At 39.5% G+C, this 23,915-nt stretch overlaps 2 protein-coding genes across 6 annotated transcripts in view; one reads left to right on the plus strand and one right to left on the minus strand.

Annotated features, from left to right (window-relative positions):
• Positions 1-8,860, minus strand: part of LOC111872864 (galactosylgalactosylxylosylprotein 3-beta-glucuronosyltransferase S) — a 19,617-nt gene extending 10,757 nt beyond the window's left edge. Inside the window, exons 1-3 of one of the 4 annotated variants that reach the window (XM_023867094.2) lie at positions 8,734-8,860; positions 7,413-7,593; positions 2,124-2,316 (exon numbers count right to left, since the gene is read on the minus strand). In XM_023867094.2, the coding sequence (XP_023722862.1) occupies positions 2,124-2,316; positions 7,413-7,556 (337 nt within the window). In that variant the 5' untranslated portion in view covers positions 7,557-7,593; positions 8,734-8,860. Of the gene's footprint in view, positions 1-2,123; positions 2,317-7,412; positions 7,594-7,873; positions 8,113-8,378; positions 8,396-8,733 lie in introns of those variants that run through there. The other 3 variants (XM_023867095.2, XM_023867093.2, XM_033754866.1) reach the window with 3 other exon arrangements.
• LOC111872860 (histamine H1 receptor) overlaps positions 8,062-23,915 on the plus strand; it is a 165,591-nt gene continuing 149,737 nt past the window's right edge. The window contains exons 1-2 of one of the 2 annotated variants that reach the window (XM_033754865.1): positions 8,076-8,133; positions 9,806-9,817. The gene's annotated coding sequence lies outside the window, so the exon portion shown is untranslated. Of the gene's footprint in view, positions 8,134-9,805; positions 9,818-23,915 lie in introns of both variants that reach the window. The other variant, XM_023867085.2, reaches the window with a different exon arrangement.

Genomic DNA, 23,915 nt, shown 5'->3' on the forward strand with positions numbered 1-23,915 from the left:
GCAACTTCAGGACCAATGTAGTATACCAGTGCTCTAAAAGTCACTTATACAGCAGCTGCACTGTGCATCTATTTTGTGTGCCTTCAGTATACTGTTCCAAAATGTACAAACACAGTAAGTGTTAACTTATTCTGGTACCCCTTCTCCCCAGTTACCACTCTCTGCAGTGCAGCCATAGCACCAATGTCAAGGCAGACAGTGAAAGGGTTACATTAGTAAATGACAGAGAAGATTTTGCACATTTAGATGACTATGTGAAAGATTAAGATAACTGTGCTCATAATGAAGAGGAAGGTAAAGTATAAGTGATGAAGACAGTGATAATGATGTTAACAGTCAATGCTATTACAGGCACACATACTTGGCAAAGGTATAATAAATTATACTGCACAAAGGGGTATGTTTGTAGGAGTTTGTGGAGATCAAGGCAATACAGAGGCTGTTGGACATTTCTACATTAATTTTTAACAAGGAAATTAACAGCTGTTCTCAGCAATATAAAAATATAAATGGAAAAATTAAGAAAGAAATTGATCAAAAGATCAAGGATGGATGAAAGGAAGCTGGGTCATGGAAGATGAAATTTACACTACTTTAGCACTGCTCATTCTACTGAGCATTATTCTAAAACCAAGCCTTAAGATATATTTTTATGTAATCCATTGGTAACTATGCCCATATTTGGCTGTGTCAGTTCTCTGGTTCAATCTGAACCGATTTTTAATTTCTTACATTTCACAGAAAACAGCACCAAAAGTATGAATATGTACATTCCCCCAAAAAATTCAAAATAAATCCTATCCTTGATCATTTAAATTCTTAATTTAAAATCCTCCATATTCTTAGTCAGAATATTTCCACAGACGAGACATTAACCCCATGGAATAGGAATCTCTGTTTCAAGGAGTGCCTCCCTCTAAAGTCCTCACAGTTTGGCATAAAAATCTTTGAACTATGTGAGTCCAGTATTGGCTATGTGTCGGCATTCATGGCTTTCACAGTACAGTTCCCTCTGATCAGTGGGGGTACAAACTTATTCGTGTCATACAAAGGAAACATGTCACAAGCCTCATGTGAGTATCATAACAGAACATTCTGCTCCTCTTGTAGCTGCTGCTAACCATGAAGGTAGGTGGAAAACACTGCAGAGATTGCATAGAGCAGAAAAGCTGTGCTTCATCTCAGCCCACAGATAATTCATTCATTCATTCATTCATTGTATATTCCATAAATCCATATACATAGATATAGAACCAGTCACATAATTAATATAGTACAATACAAATATAAATATATATGTACAGTTTATAATCATTAAAATAGATAAAAAAAACATGTGTTAAATTTATATAAAAAAAAACAGTCTTACATCACTATACATAAAATTATGCAATATTAAAATTGTTTATGCTATTATCCTTATTTCTAGGCAAATTTGTTACTAAAGAATTCATCACATGTATAAAAAGAGTTTTGCAATAATAATCTCAGTGTGATATCCTTCAATTAATCAAGTGCAGTGGCTAAGGGCAACTGTGGTAAACCCGTCATGTTACTGAGTTCCCAGTTAGGAATTCGCATCAGTATTCTCCAGACATACACCAAGCATGGAATGCATAATACCACGATGTTTGTTCAATAAGAAATCAATAAGAACTGTATTCCTTTTGATACTACCAACATTTTGGTGAACTTGTAAGGATAAGAAGTTATTTTCCACAGAAGTACTGCTCCAAGTGTGATCAGATGTGAACACATATGCAAGGTTATAACACACTCAGCTTAGCGGCAATATACTGAAATCTGTTTACAAAGGTCCCAGGCAACATTAAACTTAGATATTCATGGTTTTCTGCAATCTCTTCAACCAAATGCCAGGAAAAGCATCTATGTCCTTGATGTCATAAAACCAAAGTTCACTGCTAGGTTGTTCAAAGGATACATTATTTTAAGTACAATGGGCTCACAATATAAACATCCAAGATAAACTAAAAAGTGTTAAAACTAAATGAACAGTACCACAGCAATGTAGACTTCAATGTGTTGTCTTCATTTGCATTTACGTTCATGTTCAGCACATCACCCCACTTACTGTGATGTGAAAAAACAGCTGATGAACTCACCAAACTTCTTCAAAAGTTTTACTACCATTGCATTGCAAGATCGATTGTCATCTGCAACAATCCAGTGTATATCAGGTACATGCATCAAGGTCTGACCCAGTCTTGTCAACTCAGCAGCCTGTTCCCTTCGAGGATAGGTTGGCGTAACAAAATAGATTTTTGGAAGGCCTGTGAACTGCTTACCTCTGGAATCCTAGAATAACCGCAAACATGAAAGATAAGTGTGTACTATAATTTTCAGTCTCAATTGGTAGTATTCAGTAAGTCTTGAGGATATAAAAAGAAAATTTATCAGATTTATAATCCCAATGAGGTCATTGGATTTTTTCAATTGACCTAATCCTTCTGGCCACACTATGGCCCTGGGGTTTACTCAGCCTCTTAGCAGAAATGAGTACCAGGAATTAATTAAATAATTTTCCTGGGGAGTAAAGCGCGGCCGGCGCGTTACGCTGAAAATCTTACCACCATCTTTGAGCCGATTGTCAAGGTAATGTGGGACCCATAACATCTCACAACCCTATGGGCCTTCACGGCCTGTTACAGGGATAGCTTTACTTACTTTACTTTACTATCAGATTTATAAAGTTTTGCATGCAACACATATACATCTCTATAGCTCTACATCCCTTAACATGAACCTTGAGTATAAATGATAGACGTAATCTAAAACCGTAGAAACAATTATGCATCATGCACCATGCAATGCTACCCACATTATGCTCCTCAGTCTTCATTTTATCCTCCCCTCCTTTCTTAGTCTTGACAGTGGTAGGCCCTGCCATAGCTCATGCTGTTAGTTACCAGTATCCCAAAGCAGTGTCCTGGGTTCGAGCCCAGGTCAGGTCACGTGAGATTTGTGGTGGCCAAAGTGGCACTGGGGCAGGTTTTCTCTGAGTATTTCAGGTTCCCTGCCAATTATGATTCCAACAACTGCCCCACATTCATCATATATCATTAGTGGCTGGTACAAGAGACCAGATAGTGGCCAATATACCAAGTAGACTCAGTCTCACCCCACCCCAAGAAAGTATAAACTAGTCTTGACAACAAATTTTATACATGTATAAGGATGAACTGCAAACTAGCATTCTCTATAATGACTGGCAAAAAACGTGTGCACACAACACATTAAAATGTGGAAGCAAATGATGAAACTCCTGTCAACTACTTTGAAAAATATGACACACTAATTACAATATATAGTCCAATACACCATGTTCACAAACCAACTGATTTTTGAAGATCAAAACTGACTTACTCTACAGCAAATGTTGACTGCCAAGTATACAAAATAAGTAAAACAATAATAAAATAAACAAAGAAAAAAACACCTGTCACAGTAAAAAAAAAACTCCGTGATTTCGGTCCGCAAGCGAACTATACCGATTGAGTGACCCTGTCACAGTAATGGTAATTTTAATGTTATGTTTGACTTGCTGTAAGTTCTCATGGGAAATCAGTGTGCAGGCCAGAAACCCTTTTGTTCTAGAACCATATAAATTTAAGAACAAATGGTAGGAAACAACAAACCAACTTTAAGATCACTTTAATTGTTTCTTGCATCCTGTTGTGTATTTAATCAATATTAGAGTCAATTTTACCAACCACACAACATATTTTTATTATTATTTCACTACATGTTTCGACCTCAAGAGGTCATCCTCAGGTGTACGAACACAGCTGTATAATTACACGCAATCACATTCGTCTTCTCACTTATTTGATCCTGTATCTTATTCAAGTCGAAACATGTAGTGTAATAATAATAAAAATATGTTGTGTGGTTGGTAAAATTGACTCTAATACCAACTTTAAGATACTATCCTTACATCTGCCTTCAGGGGATCCAAAAAGCCTATGTTTTTAAACATAAATATTCCAACTAGAAGCCAGTCACAATGCTGGTACATGCTCACAAACTTCCTTGGTCACAGTAACAGAGAACTTGGTATGTTCTAAGAAATAGGAATAAGATAATAACAAGGCACACCACATAATTACATATGACTGGCTCTTGGGTTACTTAACGATTTTTTCAACTACTAACTTATGTATTGTCATAGGGTAGAATGAATGTTCCAAAGTTGAACTGGGAAGGAAGTTGAAGTGTTCATGGACTATTTAAGGTACTATCACTGGAGCTACTTGCAGGGCCTAAAGAGAGTTCAAACTTGAAATGCTGTCAATATGAAGCAAATGTGCTAATCCTTCACAGCAACATCCAACAGTCTTATAAAACTTCATCTCTGGGTGATTCCAATATTTATTTGGTACCACAACAATACAAGGGGAAGTCAGTAAATAGGTCACAAACTGAAGTAAAACAGCTGTAATGGACATAATAGGTTTCTTATGTGCATCATTAGGTTGCAGCTCCAGTTTCATGAGAGTCTAAGTAGCAGACGCGCAAGTGCATGTTCAGAGGCTGATTTCAGTAGTCAAAATGGCGACCATATTGAGGTGTATATTACCGAAGAACAGCGTTCTGTTGTGCATTTTTGTTGGGGACAAAAGGACTCAACGCAAAGGATATTTATAAATAGCTGCTTCCTGTTTAAGTGGGAAGTGTTTATCGCGTAAAGCTGTTCACAACTGGGTCAAAAAATTATCTGTAGGATGTTCCAAAGTCATTGATTATGCCTGACCAGGTCGCACTGTTGAGACTGTGACAGAAGCAACTGTGCAGCAGGTGGAAGAGTTGATTTGAGCTGACAGGAGGATAACGATAGACAGTGTAGCAGCTGCACTAGGGTGTTCCCATGGTTTAGTGTACAGCATAATGCATGATTGCTTGAAGTTTCAGAAAGTGTGCGCAAGGTGGCTGCCCACAGAACTGAAGGACTGAGAAAAAATGAACTGAATGGCTCTGTCCTCATAACATCTCTTCATCTTATGTCATGCAGATGGGGAAGATATGCTTAACAGGATTGTTACTGGGGACTAATCATGGGTGCATCACCACCAACCTGAATCAATGCATGCTTCAATACAATGGAAACATCCCAGTTTGCCTTCAACCAAAAAGCTTAAAGTTTAAGGTTATGCCATCACCTGGGAAGGTTATGCTTACCATGTTTTTGGATTCTCAGGGAGTACTGTTACCCTATTGTCTGAAGAGTGATGAAAATGTGGATTCTATATGGTACTGCGATGGTCTGTTGAAGCTTTGGGATGCAATTTGCAGAAAATGTCCAGGCCAACAGGAAAGAGGGGTACTACTTCATCATGACAATGCCAGACCCCATACAGCCTGAGCAACCCAGAAGAGAACTCCAGAACTACAGTAGGAACTTGCTGAAGATCCACCTTACAGCCCTGACCTGGCCTCTACTGACTTTCGACTCTTTAGTCTGCTAAAAAACTGCCTTGATGGCAAAAGTTTCACTGATGATGAAGAGGTTGAAAAGGAGGCAAAGAAGTGGCTGAGACAACAGTGAAAAGACTTCTATGCTGCAGGTTCTGATGCAATGGTAAAGCAATGGGACAAGTATATCAATGTTGGTGGAGGATATGTTGAGAAATAAATTTTTATTCCAGTATATGATATAAACTCCGTCCTAAGTGCAACAATTTATTGTAGGTCTTTCGTCTGTTTCCTCTACACTACATGTCTCGGCCGCAAACGGCCATCAGCAGGTGTATACATTCACGTAGCTGTTACACTGCACTTAGTTTAAAATTTACCTACACACGTCAATTTTGACTTTCATGAACTGGCACTTTTAAAATCTTCAGTTCCAATTTTAAAAAATTCCTTTAAAATTGTTCCCAAATTTTAAAATGTTAAAATTTAAAATTCTCAGGCTTACTCGCCCTATGTCTATAGTGCTGCAGCGGCTGCTTCTTGTTTTCAGCACTGTACAGGTGTTATTCTGTGTAGGCTCCCTGTGTGTGTGTGTGGCTGCTTATCTTAACTATACTTATATAGTAAAGATAAGAAGCCGCACGCACACAGGGAGCCTACACAGAATAACACCTGTACAGTGCTGAAAACACGAACCAGCCGCTGCAGCACTATAGACATAGGGCGAGTAAGCCTGTGAATTTTAAATTTAAATTTTTTTTTTAAATCTGGAAAAAATTTTAAAGGAATTTTTTTAAAATTGGAACTGAAGATTTTAAAAGTGCCAGTTCATGAAAGTCAAAATTGACGTGTGTAGGTAACAAAGATAATGTACGAATCAGACAAATATCAGAGAAGTAGATTCTGTTAACAACGACGAAGGGAACAATTGGGAAGACCTGCGTGTTTTTAAATTTTAAACTAAGTGCAGTGTAACAGCTACGCGAGTGTATACACCTGATGATGGCCGTTTGCGGCTGAAACACGTACTGTAGAGGAAACAAGACGAAAGACCTACAAGAAACTGTTGCGCTTAGGACGGAGTTTATATCATATATCGTATAGAGTGCAACAGGATGCTTAAATATAATATTTTATTCCAGGTTCGAATATCACGTTTTACGTTTTATATCCATTTGTGACCTATTTACTGACTCCTCCTCATATAACATTCCTACAACTAATGATGTACCACACACTTTTGTGAGGTATATGCAGACAGAATGGTTATGGACTGATCAGGATAAAGAACAAAAGAAGTTATGTACTATATTAATATGTCGCCCAATAGTTGCCTGTAAAATCTGAGTACTACTACCTGTCCCATCTGACAGAAAACTGTTGTTGTGATCATGATACTGATGTAAGATATATCCGGTTATTTGATACATTTGCTGCATATAATATGAAGTCTGAATGGTCAAATAACAGGGAAATTGTGAAAATACAGAATACAGCCATTTGTAAGTAAACAGAACCCCAGCAGATTAGAGAGTGCATGATTTACAGTCAATACATGCTGATAATACTCATGGGAGGAAGTTTTATAATGAAAGAGGTAACTACCTTCCACCCTACCATTCCACATTCACAATTCATTAATATTACATTCTCAAGGAGAAACTACATACTTCTGCTAAATGATATGATGTTGTAAATAAGGTCTGAAGGCATTAGTAGCATACAATTAGCATCACTATTTTATATATTAACATTTATTATGTAAATAACAGTACCACTCATTTTTACGAAATCATGCGAGAATTGCAGATCACAGATTATCAGTAAACATCTGAAGAATTCCTTGAAATTTGGATGCTGATAATGTTTCATGCTTTTCAATTCTGGTTATATTCAGCAGTGGTTGTACTCACACAAATACATCCTATCGCTTATGAAAGCAACTAAAAATTACTTCAGTTACAGTAATGCTACAACTGTACCTCCAATGTAATGTGGCACATAAATACATTTTCCTGGTGAGCAAACCTTCTAGCAACTTCTGTCAGTTGAGAAGCCCACACAAAATACAACACAAGGAGCGTCATGCCTACAGTAAGCAGGAACATATTCTTGAGTGGAAGCATTATCTGTTTTCTCACTGACCATTATCTAAAATTCAACCTGCAACATTTATAATTCAATGTGTCACAGTGGCAGACAATGATAAACTATATTCCCACGTACATTTATCTATCAGGCCAGTGTCCTTCATTTCAGGTTGACATAAATTACAGTAACAATTACTACTAACAGTCAACAACACTGTAGCACAATGCTTAATTAAACACACTAAACATCCACATAAAAAATTGTAAGATAACCTTTCTATGCATGAATTTCGCATCTAAAGTTGTACCAGATTATAATATAACTTGTTATATAAAGCTTCGAAACAAATTACCTTAATTTTAAAATATGAAATAATTGATTTCAAGCTCTCACAGTACAAATCACAATTTTCTTTTTAATTCACACGACAGCGCAAACATACACCCTAACATCCTTCCACTCGCCATTTTTACCACTGCATTTTCATTACATAACATTGGCAATCACGGACTTGAATTATGTTGGCAGTATTACAAAGGACTGCAATGGACGTTCTGACATTCATTCACTTTTATTCATGGTCACAGCTGTAAAAACCTAAAACTGAACAAGGTCGGTATTTTTTCATCAAACTAACAGTTCAGCAGGATCGTAAGACAGTACCAGCCGTGCAAACATATAGTTCTATCTCCTGAAACATAACGTCGTGTAGCCCGGAGAGTCAACCGACGTTTTAGAGGAACTAAGAGTAAGCCAAGCACGAAACCAGAATGAAGCAGGCAGCAAGCAGAATTTGGATTATTCATCGACATTGAAAATGAAAGCGATATTTTTCCGAAACGTTGGTTGACCCTCACCGGTCTACACGGCGTTATATCCATGAAGACGGACGTCTTCGTAGCTACCGCTCTGAGAACCTCGAATCCAATGTGGAAACTTACTATTAAGAAAGAAATAGCTAACAAAGGTAAAGGCTAAGATGTCCCTGTGCTTGCTTATGCACCGCGACATAAAGATACATGGAAATGGTGGATGTACAACCCCATGCAATCCTAACCTCAGCACTAAAAGCAGAAGAGTGGAAAACTTCAGGCCGCTTTACCCCGGGGAAATAGACCGCAGTACACACTCAACAGAAGACTGGGTGGGACCCAGAGTCGGTTTCTTTCTCCTTCTTTTTTAATAATATCCAGGTTAAGACGCCAGACATACCCTATTTCACCATGTGGATGGTACCCTCCTGTCGGTGTGCCAGCATTTTCAAAAGTATAAGAAATTATGGTGCAGCTTCCAAATTGGTAGTCTTTCAAAATTTTACTGCCTGCTTCGACCGAAATAAGCATACGTACGATGTAACCTTGTATAGAGAGGAACAAAGCCTTAAACATGCGCCTGCGTAGTTCTGTTCTATTACATCATTGTCCTATTTAATGTAAGCTCAGAGAAAGGCGGAGTGTAACACGAGGAGGGGAAGAGAATGCACGCCAGGTACATGATGCCACCGTAACACATAGCTTAGCCCATGCATGAACAAATCTGAAAAGGAATTTGAGGGACAGAGCAAGTTTGCTCACGTTGCAACACTTCTGACTTGCATTTTGATGGTGACCGATTCGAATCTCGGTCGGGACATCAACTATCATGATAGATCTTCCCTCAGTCCATCTAGGTAAATTCTAGGACAATACCGCAAATTTGACCGGGCAACTTCTTTCTACATTACTTAGAATTCATTATTCACACTGTATAGTCTGAGCTACTGAAAACGTCGTTAAATAAACCATAAATGAAGCAAGCGAAGGGGTCTGTTAGAACATACGAAGGACTGAAATATCTAGGATAGGGGTGTTGGAACTCTGTGAAACCGCGACCATAAGAAATAATACAACAAAATTTACCAGCCTCCCCCCCCCCTGCTCGCCCCTACATTAAAGCTCTTGATATCATTAAGATTACGAAAGAGAAATCCAGCACATTTACTTGTGTCGGAACAGGTTAGAAGTACAAATATGGCTGTCGCTTTGTATGTATGATAGAGAATTCGGTCTGTGGAAGAACTTTCGATACAAGCATTAAGCTATCGAAATTTTCCCGTAAGGTGGATAAGCGCGATTGGCACTAAGTAATATATCAAACCCGAATATTCGATATAGCGACCGCCAATTCACATTCGACATTCGTAATTTGTAAATCAGAGGTAAATGTAAAGTTATCTCTGTACTTAATTAATTAAGAATAGCGCCCTGAAGCGTATGAAATATATCTCCATAATTTTTAATTTCAGCATTGAATAGAGGTGAGTGGTCAGCTTCAAAGCTCCGCCGTTTTACCCCCCGGAAAACAGCCACTGGTACCCACTATATAGCAGACTGGGTGGACGCTACTGAGAAGAGAAAAAAATCTCTTGGCCCTTCCAGGAATTGAACCCCATTCCTCGGCTGTTCTTCACGAAGCCTAGACGCTATACCGAGTGAGATATGACTAAAATTATTAAATATGTAATCAGTACTTGCAACCCACTTAATCCAATCGTAATTTGTCATATCTGTACCGGGAAGACGATCTCAGTGTAGCGAAATAGCCCTCAATAGTTTTGTGTCACTGTGGCCGTGATCAAACCCAAGGTGTCTTGCTCGTAACTGACATGACACACAATTAATTGCCCATAATTAACTCACTTTTGTTCTCAATTATAGTCGCCAGACCATTTCTTATGCTAGATACCGAAGATGCGTCCTTGTTCTCTATACGAACATACTTTAAATATCGAAGACTTAGTTTTACCACGACTTTGTGTAATTCTTCCATCAAATTTGTCCCCGTTGTTACACGTTTAATGATTTGTAGATCAGCCATTTCTTGTGTCACATTAAACTCATTATCAGTGATATGATTAATTACAGCAAGTAGTACTTTCATCAGATGCTAACTAATACGTCTGCAAAGTGCTTGTGTTTGTGGATTTAGAAGCGTAGCAGCTTGTAGGATTTATTTGCTTATTTAGAGCAACTGAAACCCAGCAGGATCTCAACAGCATTTAGAGCAGTGCTTCTCAATCGCCGGGCCGCGGCCCAGTAGTGGGCCCTGGCATCAATTATACTGGGCCGCGAGAGGCTCTTGTGGAATTTGTCATTTTCATTCTCTAAGCATTTTTCATGAATAAATATTTTATAGTGGCAATATTCTGAGGAGAAGCTCAGACACAGAACACCTAAATCTGTGTAGCAAATGTCAGTGACCAAGCCGCATATTTTTAAACATGGAAGTATTCATGAATGAATGAATGAATGAATGACTGTCGCCATTTGGTTCTCACTTCAGTTCAACCCAGAATTAATAAGCTAACATACGGAAAACTGAATCAGAAGTCTCACTAGTCTAACTGAAACCTTCCAAACTCAGTTGTGATAAAAGAAACAAAGTTTAACTTTCCAATAACTTATAATTGCTGTGTTAAAGTGCTGCGTCTTTAAAATCAAAATATTAATTAGTGTTGGAAGTAGTGTTTAGAATTGAGAGATTCATACATTTTTATTTATCAAGTTACATACTTTACATATATAATTATTTGGCGTGTGTATGTGATAATAAGTGTTTCGCCGGCAAGTTGACATCCTTCTGCTTCTTCCCCTACTCAGCTGACTTCTATGGTGAGTTACAATGCATAAATATTTTTCTCACTGCCGTTTTTTTCAAACCAACATCATTAAAATCAAATTAATAATACAATAATCAGTTTTACGCTGAATAACATAAGTTTTTGGTGATCAGCATGGGATATGTCAATGAAAATTAGCACAAATTAATTTAATGATGTTGGTCTGAGGAAACTACAAAATGCTACAAGATTTCATTAGTCCAGTGATTGATAACTAATTTAAATGTAATTTTATGTTTGTCAACATGCCATATGCTGTAATTAATTACTAATATTACGTTAGCTTAATGCATGAACTTTAACAAAACTGGAAAAGTATTTACGAGTAAATTTGTTGGGACTGGGCCCTCGTCTTATAAAAAAAGAACTTACTGGGCCGCGGTCTCATAAACGTTGAGAACCACTGATTTAGAGCAATAACGAAATACACACGACTCTACTTCCGGGCTCCAACCAGTGCAGCTCTGCAGAATACCCAGGCCCCGGGGCACCCATGGCCACCAACAGAGCAGCCTGCCACCGCGATAACGGAGTTGGAACGCATGTCTGAAGTACCCGCACCAGGTCACGCTGCACCCTTCCCAGAAGACCGTCATCCCAACTGAATGCAATAACCATTCAAATTAAATGGCTTCATTCCGCTGTGTTATATATACATATGGGTTAGAAGCTCGAGCACTGCCTCTGTGGTCTAGTGGTCAGAGTTCCCGGCTACAGATCCAGAGGTCCCGGGTTTGATTCCCGAAGCTACCAGATGTTCTGAGAACTAGTGGGTCTGGAACGGGGTCCACTTAGCCTCGTGAGGATAATTGAGGAGTTATTTTAATGACATAGCGGCTTCGGTCTAGAAAACCGGGATTAACGGCAGTGGGAATCCGTTGCACTGACCACGCGACACCCTCTATCCGCAAAGCGTTGGCACTAACTTCGCCGATAAGCGGCGTTCGCTCGGTCGGTATAGTTCGCTTGCAGACTACAGGCCACGGGGTTTGTTTTCTTTGTTAGAAGCTCGATCAATGAGCAACTTTATTTATAATGATTCGAACGGTTACGTGCTTCGGCGTAAGTGCTACGTTTCCATTTGATCCTTTCAATGTAACATGCAAAGAGGAAGTTTTACATTTTTGTTAGTTTTGCTACTTGTGGACTAAGGTAAGTTAATTGCTTTTTGGTCCAGTATTAACAGATACAATTTATATAGATTCCGTTATGACCCTGTAAAACATATATATTATAAAATAGAAGTGATACCAGTGGAGTGACCGTTTTATATAGTCCCTAGGTGATCATCACTGGAGATATCAGTGATGTACTTGAGAGCTGGCTGTGATCTAGCTGCAGGATGTAATGCTGTGGTGTTTCATTGGGCTGTCTTGTGGTGACGATGTTGATGATATGGTCCTTGGGGGTCCAACCCTTTAGGAAAATTGTTGTTCAAGTGACCTCATAAGTACCTCAATAACACTTAAGCTAGCTTCAGTTATCGGCAAAAGCGCATCAGAACTCACTTATTTTTACAGCATCGTGGTTATTCCAGAGGCTTCAATGTCACGGGATAGAAGGAAAAAAGAAAAACATAACACTGATGACCTTGAAAGTAATATGGACGCTCAAGTAAGGATTTTATGTCAGGAAGTGATGATAACATTCCGTCATTCGAATCCGAGCCACTCTATCAGAACTGTAATGCTGAGTGGGCTCAACCCATTTCAGATTCAGCTCAGTTGAGGCCGATGGCTATGTGACTGTTAAATGCAAAGACGAGTGTTTGCGGGAATAATCACATTAGGCTGACTAAACTAGCGCCAGAGTCGACATAATGAACAACAGGAATTCTTAAAAGCGACGTAAGGAAAGGGATGAACGTTACTAAGTACAGAGATAGGCCGCGCCATAGCTCAAGCGGTTAGTTGCTGGCTTTCCACCGCGGCTGCCCGGGTTCGATTTCGGGGTCTGGTCAACTGGGATTTGTGGTGGACAAAGTGGCGCTGGGGCAGGTTTTCTCCGAGTACTTCGGTTTCTCCTGCCAATCTTCATTCCACCAATTGCTCCACAATCACCCTCACCTATCATTTGGGGCTAGTAAAATAGGCCAGAAGTGGCCGCAGTACAAGGGACTTAGTCCCACCCCACTAGCAATAAAAAAAGTACAGAAATCGATCTACAGAGGGAGACATTCAACGGACTATTTAGAAATGACGGAGGGGTTCATACCATATTGCAGAACAAAAGGAAAAGTAGGAGAGGGGAAAGAAAGAACCCATTAGGAATGAAAGTCATATACTCAATGTACTCACGCTGTTTCTTCCTATGTAAGAAGTAAAGATGTATCACTCGAAACACAAAAATTTATGCATATATTACTGTCCTGCCACAAAGCCACCCGTCTTTTCTGGTTACATCAAAAAAAGTAAAGGTATCCCTGTAATAGGCCGTGCAGGTCCATGTGGTTGTGAGCTGTTGAGGTTCCTACATTTTCTAGACAATCGGCTCATAGATGGCGGTAAGGTTGTCAGTCCTACGCGCCTGCCGCCCTTTACCCCCAGGAATATTCCATTCATTTCTGTTAGAGGCTGAGTCGATCCCAGGGCCATAGTGCGGCTGGAAGCATTAGGTCAATTGAAAAAAATCCAGTGATTTCAGCGGGACTTGAACCCGCCACCTTCCGGCTTGTAGCATAATGCCTCTACCAACTACGCTACCGCTTGCCCCTCTGGTTACATTATGAATTATTTTCATAAGTAATACGAAAAAGTGTGTGGCACAAAATTTCAATATATGAGGCGATTTTCTGTCGGCTTTCCGACTTTATGGCGCTGTAAGCATGATTCCAAATTACAATACACTCAGTGGTTGATCGACTTCCGTATTGTACTTTAAAAATCAATATTGGTTTCTCATTTGTTATCGGCGAGGACAGACGTAACACCAAAGTATGGAATCAAGACACTTCAGTAACGACGAAAAGAAACGATGTAACGAAATGTCTGACTAAGATGAGAGCTGGAGAAGTATTTGACCAGGAGCCTGCTCTCTTGCAGACATCTACTGTTGCTCTCGTGCTATTGACAATTAAACAACCCCATCGTTGTATTGAAATTAACAACTGCATAATGAAACAGATTGTGTGTCTGGGGCAATGTGGGACACGTCCAAACCGCGTGACTTGACAGTCGGCTGAGTGGAACGGAAGTTCTCGAAAATAATAACTAATTCAACACGGAATATTCACTTACACCAATACATACTTGAATTTCTGGCATTTCTTGCTCTCTACTGTGCTATGTTTTCTTGTAAATGTTTGCGTAACATAACACAAAGTTACTTACTGCTAAGAGAAATGTATTGTTTCCGTATAATCATAGAAATATTATCAAATATTTGTACAGATTTTAAGGACTTGAAAGTTCCCAGTAATTATTTCTATAGCACTAAAATCCATACAATTTAAAAAAGTGCCCTTCTTGGAGAATATACGTGTAAGCTATGCGTCTCTGCGGTGGAACAAATTGGCCGGTGGAACGCAAGATGCGTAAGTCCGAAAATCGCTGCGCTGGGAAGTGTTGGATTTGAATCCATTTTCCCCTGCCATTAGCAGCAGTACTCTTTCGCGCACAGCGATTGTGCAAATGCACTGTAAAGATACAAAAATGATCTTCGGTACCCTTTCTATCTCATTTAGTACCGTACACAGAAGACAGACAGCGAGGAAAATAACTCGCTGCTAATGAATGTCAGGATTCAACAACAAATGGATAGATCATTAGCAGTACGATAGTCATATAATGCCGCGTTTACTCGCCTAATTTACGCCGTCGAGTAAATCAGTCGTTCTTTGTTGTTTTTCTGTTACGGAATAAATAGATAAATTTCTGCATATTCTCACGAATTTCATTTGTAGCACTCTAGATTTTCTTTTTCACTGGCTCTTCCAACCCATTCCGTGCCTTGGCCTTTTATTCAGTTCCGTAATCATTTTACACAGACGGTTGGACTCCTTGGACGGGTGATCAGCTCGTCGCAAGGCCTATATCTAAACAGAGGACAACACACACAGAATAAACGCATACGCACACCAAACATCCATGCCTTGTTTGGGATTCGAACCGACGATTCCGGCTTCCGAGCGAACGAAGACGGCCTTAGATCGCTCGGCTACCGAGACCGGCATAGCGTTTAATAGAAGAATGGCATTGAATACTGAATTGGGAATACTGGGGAAGACAGGGTTTGAGTCATAATTTAACGAATGAACCCCGAATTTGCACGTATGTATGAGAGAAAACTAGGCAAAACTCAATCACTATAGCCGAGCTTCGAAACCGCCACCTCCCACATACGAAATGCAAATACTAACCACTCGCCTTGAGTTTTGTCTTTATGTTAACGTGAGTGATATGGAGGTATCCACAATGTAATATCTACTTACTATGTATCTTGCAGACTTTGTTATCACATGAATGGAAACCGAAGGTTAAACACTACTTGTATCAAAGTCCGTCTGTCACTAGGCACGATTCTGTCAGGCGTATTCGTCCGTTATCTTCACAACCCACTTCCTCATAATCAGTCTTCCTCTTTTATTATCAGTCTTACACGTGGCCGGTTTACCATAAATTTTCTAACTAAATTTATACATGAATTTCATATCGAATCAATGTGAGACACGCGTCCAGTCTGTTAACTTTATAGATTTAACAATAATAACGATACCACGTGACCTTTAGAATTTCCGAGTTCCTCATTGTGTAATTTCCTACATTTTCCGCTTACTTATCCCTTTTATCTTAAAGAATTTTCATGTTACTCTGTTTTGAATCCCTTCAGGTATAAGTTTTTTCCTCAAAGGAAGAGCTCACGCTTCATCAACATAAAAAGCAATGTGCAAACCTTCAATTTTATGTGAGTAGTATGTCTTTATTAGGATTGGGTACACATAAGAACAAAAAATTCTGTCTGTTCTGAGAATGGATTAGGGGCAATGACTCTAACTGTAATATTGTATTGTGTTCTTATTCTAATGAGAAAATTAAGAGCGTATAAGACATTGTGTCTTCCATCGCCCACATGGTGTGTGAAACTAGCTTGTTGGCAAGTACGGTGTCACTAACTTGAAGATTATGTCTATTTTATTTGTTCATGTAATTTCAAGCGAGACCGTTAAACAAACATTAACTTTTTAACCAATATTGAGCGACCATGTTGGAACTTGCTGAAAATTATATATCAACTAAGATGTACCAAGAAATTGATTCCCTTGTGAACACATTTTCACAGTTATAAGATCCTAAATTTCACAGCATCACAGCATTTCGCACGCACAAAGCACTGATAAAATTAGTCTCGTCTGTAGGTCTTAGGAAGTTCATTTTTATATTGACTTAAAACCCTTCAAGTACTCTTTCACAGACATTCACGTATGACATGTTGTTTGTTGTTAAAATGGACCCAATATATTTTCACGATTCTGAGTGACTGTAGACGGGGTTTTGATTGGTGAATAGATTTATTGACAACTTACAGGTAGTAGCTACAAATAACTACAACACTGTTACTACTTCCACACATTGCAGTTCATTAGAACACATAATCTAGTGCCCTCAGTCTGTTACTAGACGTTTCCTGGTAACGGCTCCAACAATGTTGATTCCTCTGCCTTCAGCTCATGTTCCCTCTTCACAGACTCTCGTACAGAATCAGATATCGACTGATTAGCTTCTAGGCTGGCAGACATTTCACACCGACCTCCTAGTCTTCTCTTCACAGCCCGACTTTCAACTGAGCATGGAACTCGTTACGAAAGTCGAAGTCAAAGTTATTTTACTACTGGTTGTTTACTGTTGCTGCAAACCGTCCAGGTTTATAACATCTCGACACGGACCACGTAGAAAACACCGTTCGTCTGTTCCTGTACCATTGTTGCGTTTTTGTCTGTTAGGGTTCCCACGTGATCGCTACTCAGCCTGTCCATTGGCGCGTTGGTGGCTACCAAGCAACGGCTCTTTGTCTTTTTTGTTTCTTTTCGCGACCCATGCCAAGAAGAGAATGTTGTTTCAGAGCCGTTCGCTAACAACGGCTGTTTTTCTGACTCCACAGTTCATGCTTTCAGCAAATATACCACAATATGAATCTGTGGATCTATCAGCCTCACCCCGGGGTCATGTATGGGGCCGATGGGTTCAGTAATGCTCCGTCTCAGGTAAATGCACCCGAGACACTTGAGACGTCACTGAACTCTTACCTAAAAATGACTTCAGATTGGTTTAATATCACTAGTACAATATTTTATGCCTGGTTAGCGTTTTGTTTTCTATTCGAGTTGCATTAAACTATAACATTTATATTATAAGATACAAAGGAGCCGGGATAGCTCAGTCGGTATAGCGACTGGCTACGGGCTAGACGTGAGGAGCCGGGCTAGCTCAGTCAGTATAGCGACTGGCTACGGGCTAGACGTGAGGAGCCGGGCTAGCTCAGTCAGTATAGCGACTGGCTACGGGCTGGACGACCGAGGGATCGGGGTCCCAGTTCCCGTAGGGTCAAGAATTTCCTCTTCTTTACGTACTGTCCTCCTCTCTAATCGGTACAGGGGCGTTTTTCCCCCGAAGTAAATTGGCCGTGGTGTGAAGCTGACCACTAGCCTCAAACTAGTGCCGAATTCAAGAAAATATGAATCTATAACTCCACTTCTCCATACGCCTTCATGGTGTAGTGCTTAATTAGTTAAGCACAGGAACAACTTTACTTTTACCTTTATTATAAGATACAAAAACTAATGCTCTCTGATAACAGAGTGTTGGCAAAAACATTCCATCGGAATGTGTACAAATTGTGGGGCCTCATGATATGGACCCTTCTCCAAATATTATTAGGGCCTTCAAGTCGAGGAGGATATGATTGGAGGGACATGTAACAGAGATATGCAAACAAAATTTAAGTCATAAAAATAACAGACTGTATGGGAAACCTATCGACCGAGCGACCGTCGCTTGTCGGCGAAGTTAGTGCCAACTTTAGCGGATAGAGAGTGTCACGTCGTCAGCGCAACGAAACCCCACGGCCGTTAATTTCTGTTCTCTAGACCGGTCGGTATAGTTCGCATGCGGACTCGAGACACGGAGTTTTGTGTGTGTGTGTGTGGGGGGGGGGACCTACATGTAGTGGGGATGGTAATGTTGGGAGGGTCTTCGTGAAATATGGCGTATAGGAATGGACTGAACTCAGCTAAGGCTGAATGGTGGGCGTTTATGAATATGTTATCTTCGTTTTCCATACTAGCAGGAGTTTCGTGACCTGCTGAGCAACTATCAGCTGTTCAAGGAGAACCTATATTACCACGTTACAATATTTATAATTATAATTTTATAGACAAATTTCTGTGGCGTGACTGAAGTCAGAAACAAAATATAAACTATCCAGTACCGTTCGAAAATTGTTACCGAATTGCGCGAGAGAAGACATTGGACAGATGAAGGCTTGTTACAGTAATGGTTCTGAGCAATCAAGTTCGTGGAGTTGGTGGTACTCTTACATCGTAACGATCGGAGTAACAGAAGTTGGATTGAAGAAGATCAGTGGAAACTTTCAGTTACGCGTCTTGTTGGCATACGTTCATTTAGAAAGATATACAAAATGAAGTTCCACACAGTACAGATCCATGAGCACACAGTGTTACTACAAATGACGTACTTACTTACTCATTGAGCTGAGAGCCTTCTTGAGGAGCCGCCAATTCTGCAGCTACTCAAGAATTTCCCAGCATTTTATGGAACCAAAAGGTTCATTACCGTCTTCACAAGAGCCTTCCACTGGTCCCTACTCTAAGCTATATGAATCTAATCCATACCATCCCATCCTATCTCTCTAAGATCCATTTTAATATTGTCCACCCACCTACGCCTTGGTTTTTTCACTGGTCTCTTTCCTTCTGGATTTTCCACCAATATCCTATTACATTCCTCGTCTCCCACATTCGTGCTACAAATGAAGTACATATTTTAAATACTTATAAGTGTCTTATGAAATTATATTAGTATCAAATGGATCAGTGAGATATCAAGCGATTTACCTCAAGAAGACATTACGCGAGGTGCTCCTAACGGGACTGATATATTTCATGAATTGACACTGAAAAACCTATAATATAGCCCCCTGCTTCATGTAAGCTCTTTCATAAGGGACATGTTAAATATAATATATTTGTACAAGCATGTACATGATCTTAAACATGAGATTTGTTAAACTACGTCATCAAGTGAACAAGAAACATTTTAAGAAATTTAGGGACAATTCTAACATCGCTTGGATGTTATTAGAATTTCTATTAATAATGTAAAAATATTTTGAATTATTATTCCCATTCATACTGATATAGATGTACATTCGTTTGGTAAAAACGAATTCTCAGAATTTATAGCCATTTTCACGGATAGCAGCCTTTTGCTCCTCTACGTTGCAGTTTCAGGGTCTTCGTCTCCTTTCTCCTCCAACATATATTTTCTTGCTTGATGTATGTTACACATAAGTCTCCAACTCTTAAAGTTGAATGTATGGAGATAATGAAAACGTTATAAAAATATTTTCCAGGCGGTTTCTGTCGGAGGTCCGACGCTAGCAAAATTATTAATGGTAAGGAAATATATTCAAGAGATAATGCTATTTAGACCCGCTATGAATATTTTTCCATAAATGCAAAGCAATACTTACAAGAGATAACTTTAAGCTGTATGTCTTCAGCTTCTTTATGCCAACTGTCACTAGCCTGCACTTTGTTCTTTAGGAGCGATGCAGAGTCTTCCGCAAAGGGAAATTAAGGGAGTGGAAACAGTAAAAGAAATGTTTTGAAAACATTGATCCTTTCCAACAGAAGGCATCCAACTTTATACCAATGCGAGGACCTCTTCAAGGTACACAATCATGTCATACTCTCGGCAAACCACATATCCGGGGTTCGATACCAGCGGCTTCCAAAAGCGAAAATTTGTGTTTCATTCCACTCATTTGATGCAACGCATGTTCATTATGCGATAAATAATAGGACAGTGTCGCAATACATAAGCAGAATGGCGGTCAACGGGTATATACAGAATGATTCTAAATTCTGTTACCAAATTTAGGAGGTTACTGGGGAAATATTTTCAGCAGAACATGCAAATAAATTGCGTAAGAATCTTCGCTTTCCGTTCTTCTCATTGCGAAATTGCATTGCGTCTAGCACAGATTTCTGGCCATGGAGTGGGCATGCGCACAGTGGGCTTCATACTTCATCACAACAACTGCTCACCGTTAGCAACTCCATTTCGCAAGCATGCTTGAGAGGAACAATGAATAGAGTCCTTGACACCAACCAGTTGTCTCACTTTCTTCTGATATGTCTCAGCAACTGATCATGCTGTTGCAATCTTGCACTTCCGTAGCATAAATCGACTTCATTGTGTGTTCCCTTAATAAGTTATTAATATATATCTGCCTGATTATGGTTTTTCATAAGCCGAAACATGTAGCAAGATACCATTGAAATCAATAAACTCTTTATATACATGCACGAGATTCTAAGAACTGCTGTGTTGTGACGGATAAACAAACAGTTAGGCTTGAAAGGATTCTGACGATGGTGCATGCTGTACAGAACTATTAGGCTTATTTTGGACTTTATCCATCGTCTGGTATATAGAAGACAAAAACCACGACGTTTCGGAGACTGGATCTCTCTCCGTCTTCAGGTGGATGGGGCAGGATAAACCTAATCAGTTGGGCCCGTTAGAAAGACCTAGTCTCAGTCACTGGACAAAGAGTATAAGTTAGCACAACAGGATGCATTTCTTGGAGAAGATGATTGCATCTTCAAATGAAAAGCAATAAGCAAAGGTTTAATTCTTTGCCACGACATTTAAGTATATTGCATTTTGATTCTATGTTACCGCAATTTAAATGCTTGTTAAAAATTTTAGATACGCTAAGCAACGAGTAATGACAATATAAAAATTCTGAATATGTAAATTTGCACGCACCCCCAGTAACACTGAATGTTCTATGACGACTCTGAAGCATATGATTCTGTATGTTATAGACTCAGATAAGTTTTCCTATCTGTCTGACACACAGAAGTTCGGAAAATTTGATATCACCTGTCTAGAAAATCATAGAAAGAAAATGCAGTAGGCAATCATACACTGAAAATATTTGTATGGACCTTGATATCCGCTGTCCATTTATACAGCTCTTTCATAATGAGTAGGGGTAGCTCAGTCAGTGCACGCACAGTTTAGGGGTTGGAATATCAGTGTTCAATTCCAAGGGATTTTACTCTCTCCGACATTCAGACCGTCTATGGAGCTCACTGAACCCCTAATCCGCTGATATTTGCCGAGGAAACGCGACAGAAAGACGACGGTAACTCCTCAGGTGTAGGCAGGATACAGACGAGATCTACGAAGTTTTTTCTCGAACTTCACCTACATTCTATGGGTCGGGATAGCGCAGTCGGTATAGCGACTGGCTACGGGCTGGACGACCGAGAGTTCGGAATTCGAGTCTAGGTAGGGTCAAGAATTTTCTCTTCTCCATGTCGTCCAGACCGGCTCTGGGGTCCACCCAGGATCTTTCCTCGGGGGTAAAGCGGCCGGGGTGTGAAGCTAACCACTCACCTCCAGCTAGTGCCGAGATCAAGAAAATGTGGGTGTATACATCCACTCCCCATGCGCCTTCATGGCCTAATGCTTAATTACTTAATTTCATTAATGTTTTACTTCTCCCCCTACGCTCTTCCTTAACGTCATACTCAATCCTCTCCCTCTTGACAGTAAGCTAAATCTGAACCACTTTCCACGTGATCTGTATCACGTAGCATTTGAATAATTCTTGCCGAATGCATTGTTTCAATTCGATTGCACAATTTGTAAATATTCACACTGCTCTTTTCTTCTAAGTCGTGTTGGTGTCTGATGAGTCCCCCCCCCCCATTATTTCCTTCTACTCAATGAAACGCTACGTATGAACTTCTTCTTAAATTTTACCTGAACTAAACCTGCTGCTAGACATATTTGACAAATGAAGAAATTATATTTACCCCTTGGATCGAAGTACTTGTCGAGAAGCTAATAAATGCACGTATAGTTGACATACTGTGCGCCTTTTATGAATCTATAGTTTCATTATCGTGTTCATGTAGTGCGCCATGATAAATCTAGTCCAAACCCCCGCACCCTACTCTCTTCAGATTCATTTTAATATTGTCCTCTTATGGAAGCACAGGTGCACCTTCCCTTGAGACATTCTAATCAAAAATTTGTATGCATTTCCCGTCTCTCCCGTGCTACCGCCTGTCCCGGTCAATTCGTTCTCTTTATTTTATCATGCTAAACATCCGGTGCAGAATACAAATTGGGTTCTAATATTCTCCTCAGCCTCACTCCTTCAATATATGTTCTTATCTTTATGTGAGAGACCACATTAATTCAATAATTTTTACATTGTGCAAAATAGAAAGAATATACCAATGAACCAACAAACAAACAAACAAACAAACTACCTAGCCTGTACTCCGCAAGCGAACTATACCGGCCGAGCGCAATGAACGATGCGTATTTTTAAAAGATGTCTCTTGTTATTGACTAATATTCTGTGGCCTTGTGGATGATTTATTGTAGGAAAACATCTACTGTTGCATATTCAGATCTAATCAAACTGCAGCTACGGAAATGCGTGCACTAAGGAATTATTTTCCTTAAAAAGATTGATCGAAAATATTTCATTTACAAGTTGCCGGTATTATTCATGTCTATATCTTATATAGCGGGCCAAATTTTATGATAAATTTACTATACATTTATCTACTTTTCTTCCTTTATTTCATTCTATCTTCCGTTCCATCTCTTATTTCTCATTCGACTCTATATACAAACTTTGTAGATGGGATAATGTTATTATGCAGTCCCCAGAACTTCAGGAAGTGGCGGAAATACAGCACACATAAAAAACATGCACGTAAAGAACCAGATGGATATGTTACTGTAAAAAAAAATAGGAAATGAATTCTTAGATTGTAATAGAGCTGACCCTAATCGAAACCGCGATCAGTACACAGAAAAACTAATCATCATTATCCGAAAAACCTTATATTTCATCAAAAAATAAAATTTGTCAATAACTGTAAATGGCAAATCCCCAAAGTCAACGCTGGATCACGGGTTCACGAATATAATTTCTCTCTGTTAAATTCATATCATAGAAAGGGGAAGTATGGGAAATAGAGAACAAGGCGTATTTTTCACAGCCATACAGCGGTCAGACGCTCGGTTTCCGAGTTGAGGAAATGCGGTTCCTTAGAAATATTGCAAATCAATAGTACTTTGCTAGCAGGTTACGAGAGGCCTAAATGTGATGTGTAGATGAGGAGCGGATTCAAACGGCCATATTTTATGGCAGGCGTTGCAAAGCAATACAAGGTGTTTCCAGGTGTGCTGGTGGAACAGATTGTAAGAGGGGCGAGAGAATTGTCGGAAGAAGAAAAGTGGAAAAAGAAAACGAATAAGACATAGTGAGATTATGTATTGTATCACAATTTAATAGGCCGGAGGTGGACATGTGAGGAGAATTAAAGAAAGGCCAAATTAGACCTCGCCTACATAAATTCTTGTCAGGTAGAAATTTATATCGAGAGGAAGTCAGAGTTTTCTGTAACATGTGAGATGTTATCACGAATTTATTACAGTAGCATGAAAGTGAATTGGGGCAG

The sequence above is a fragment of the Cryptotermes secundus genome, unplaced genomic scaffold (assembly GCF_002891405.2).
Source record: "Cryptotermes secundus unplaced genomic scaffold, Csec_1.0 scaffold298, whole genome shotgun sequence".
In the NCBI taxonomy this organism is placed as follows: Eukaryota; Metazoa; Arthropoda; class Insecta; order Blattodea; family Kalotermitidae; genus Cryptotermes; species Cryptotermes secundus.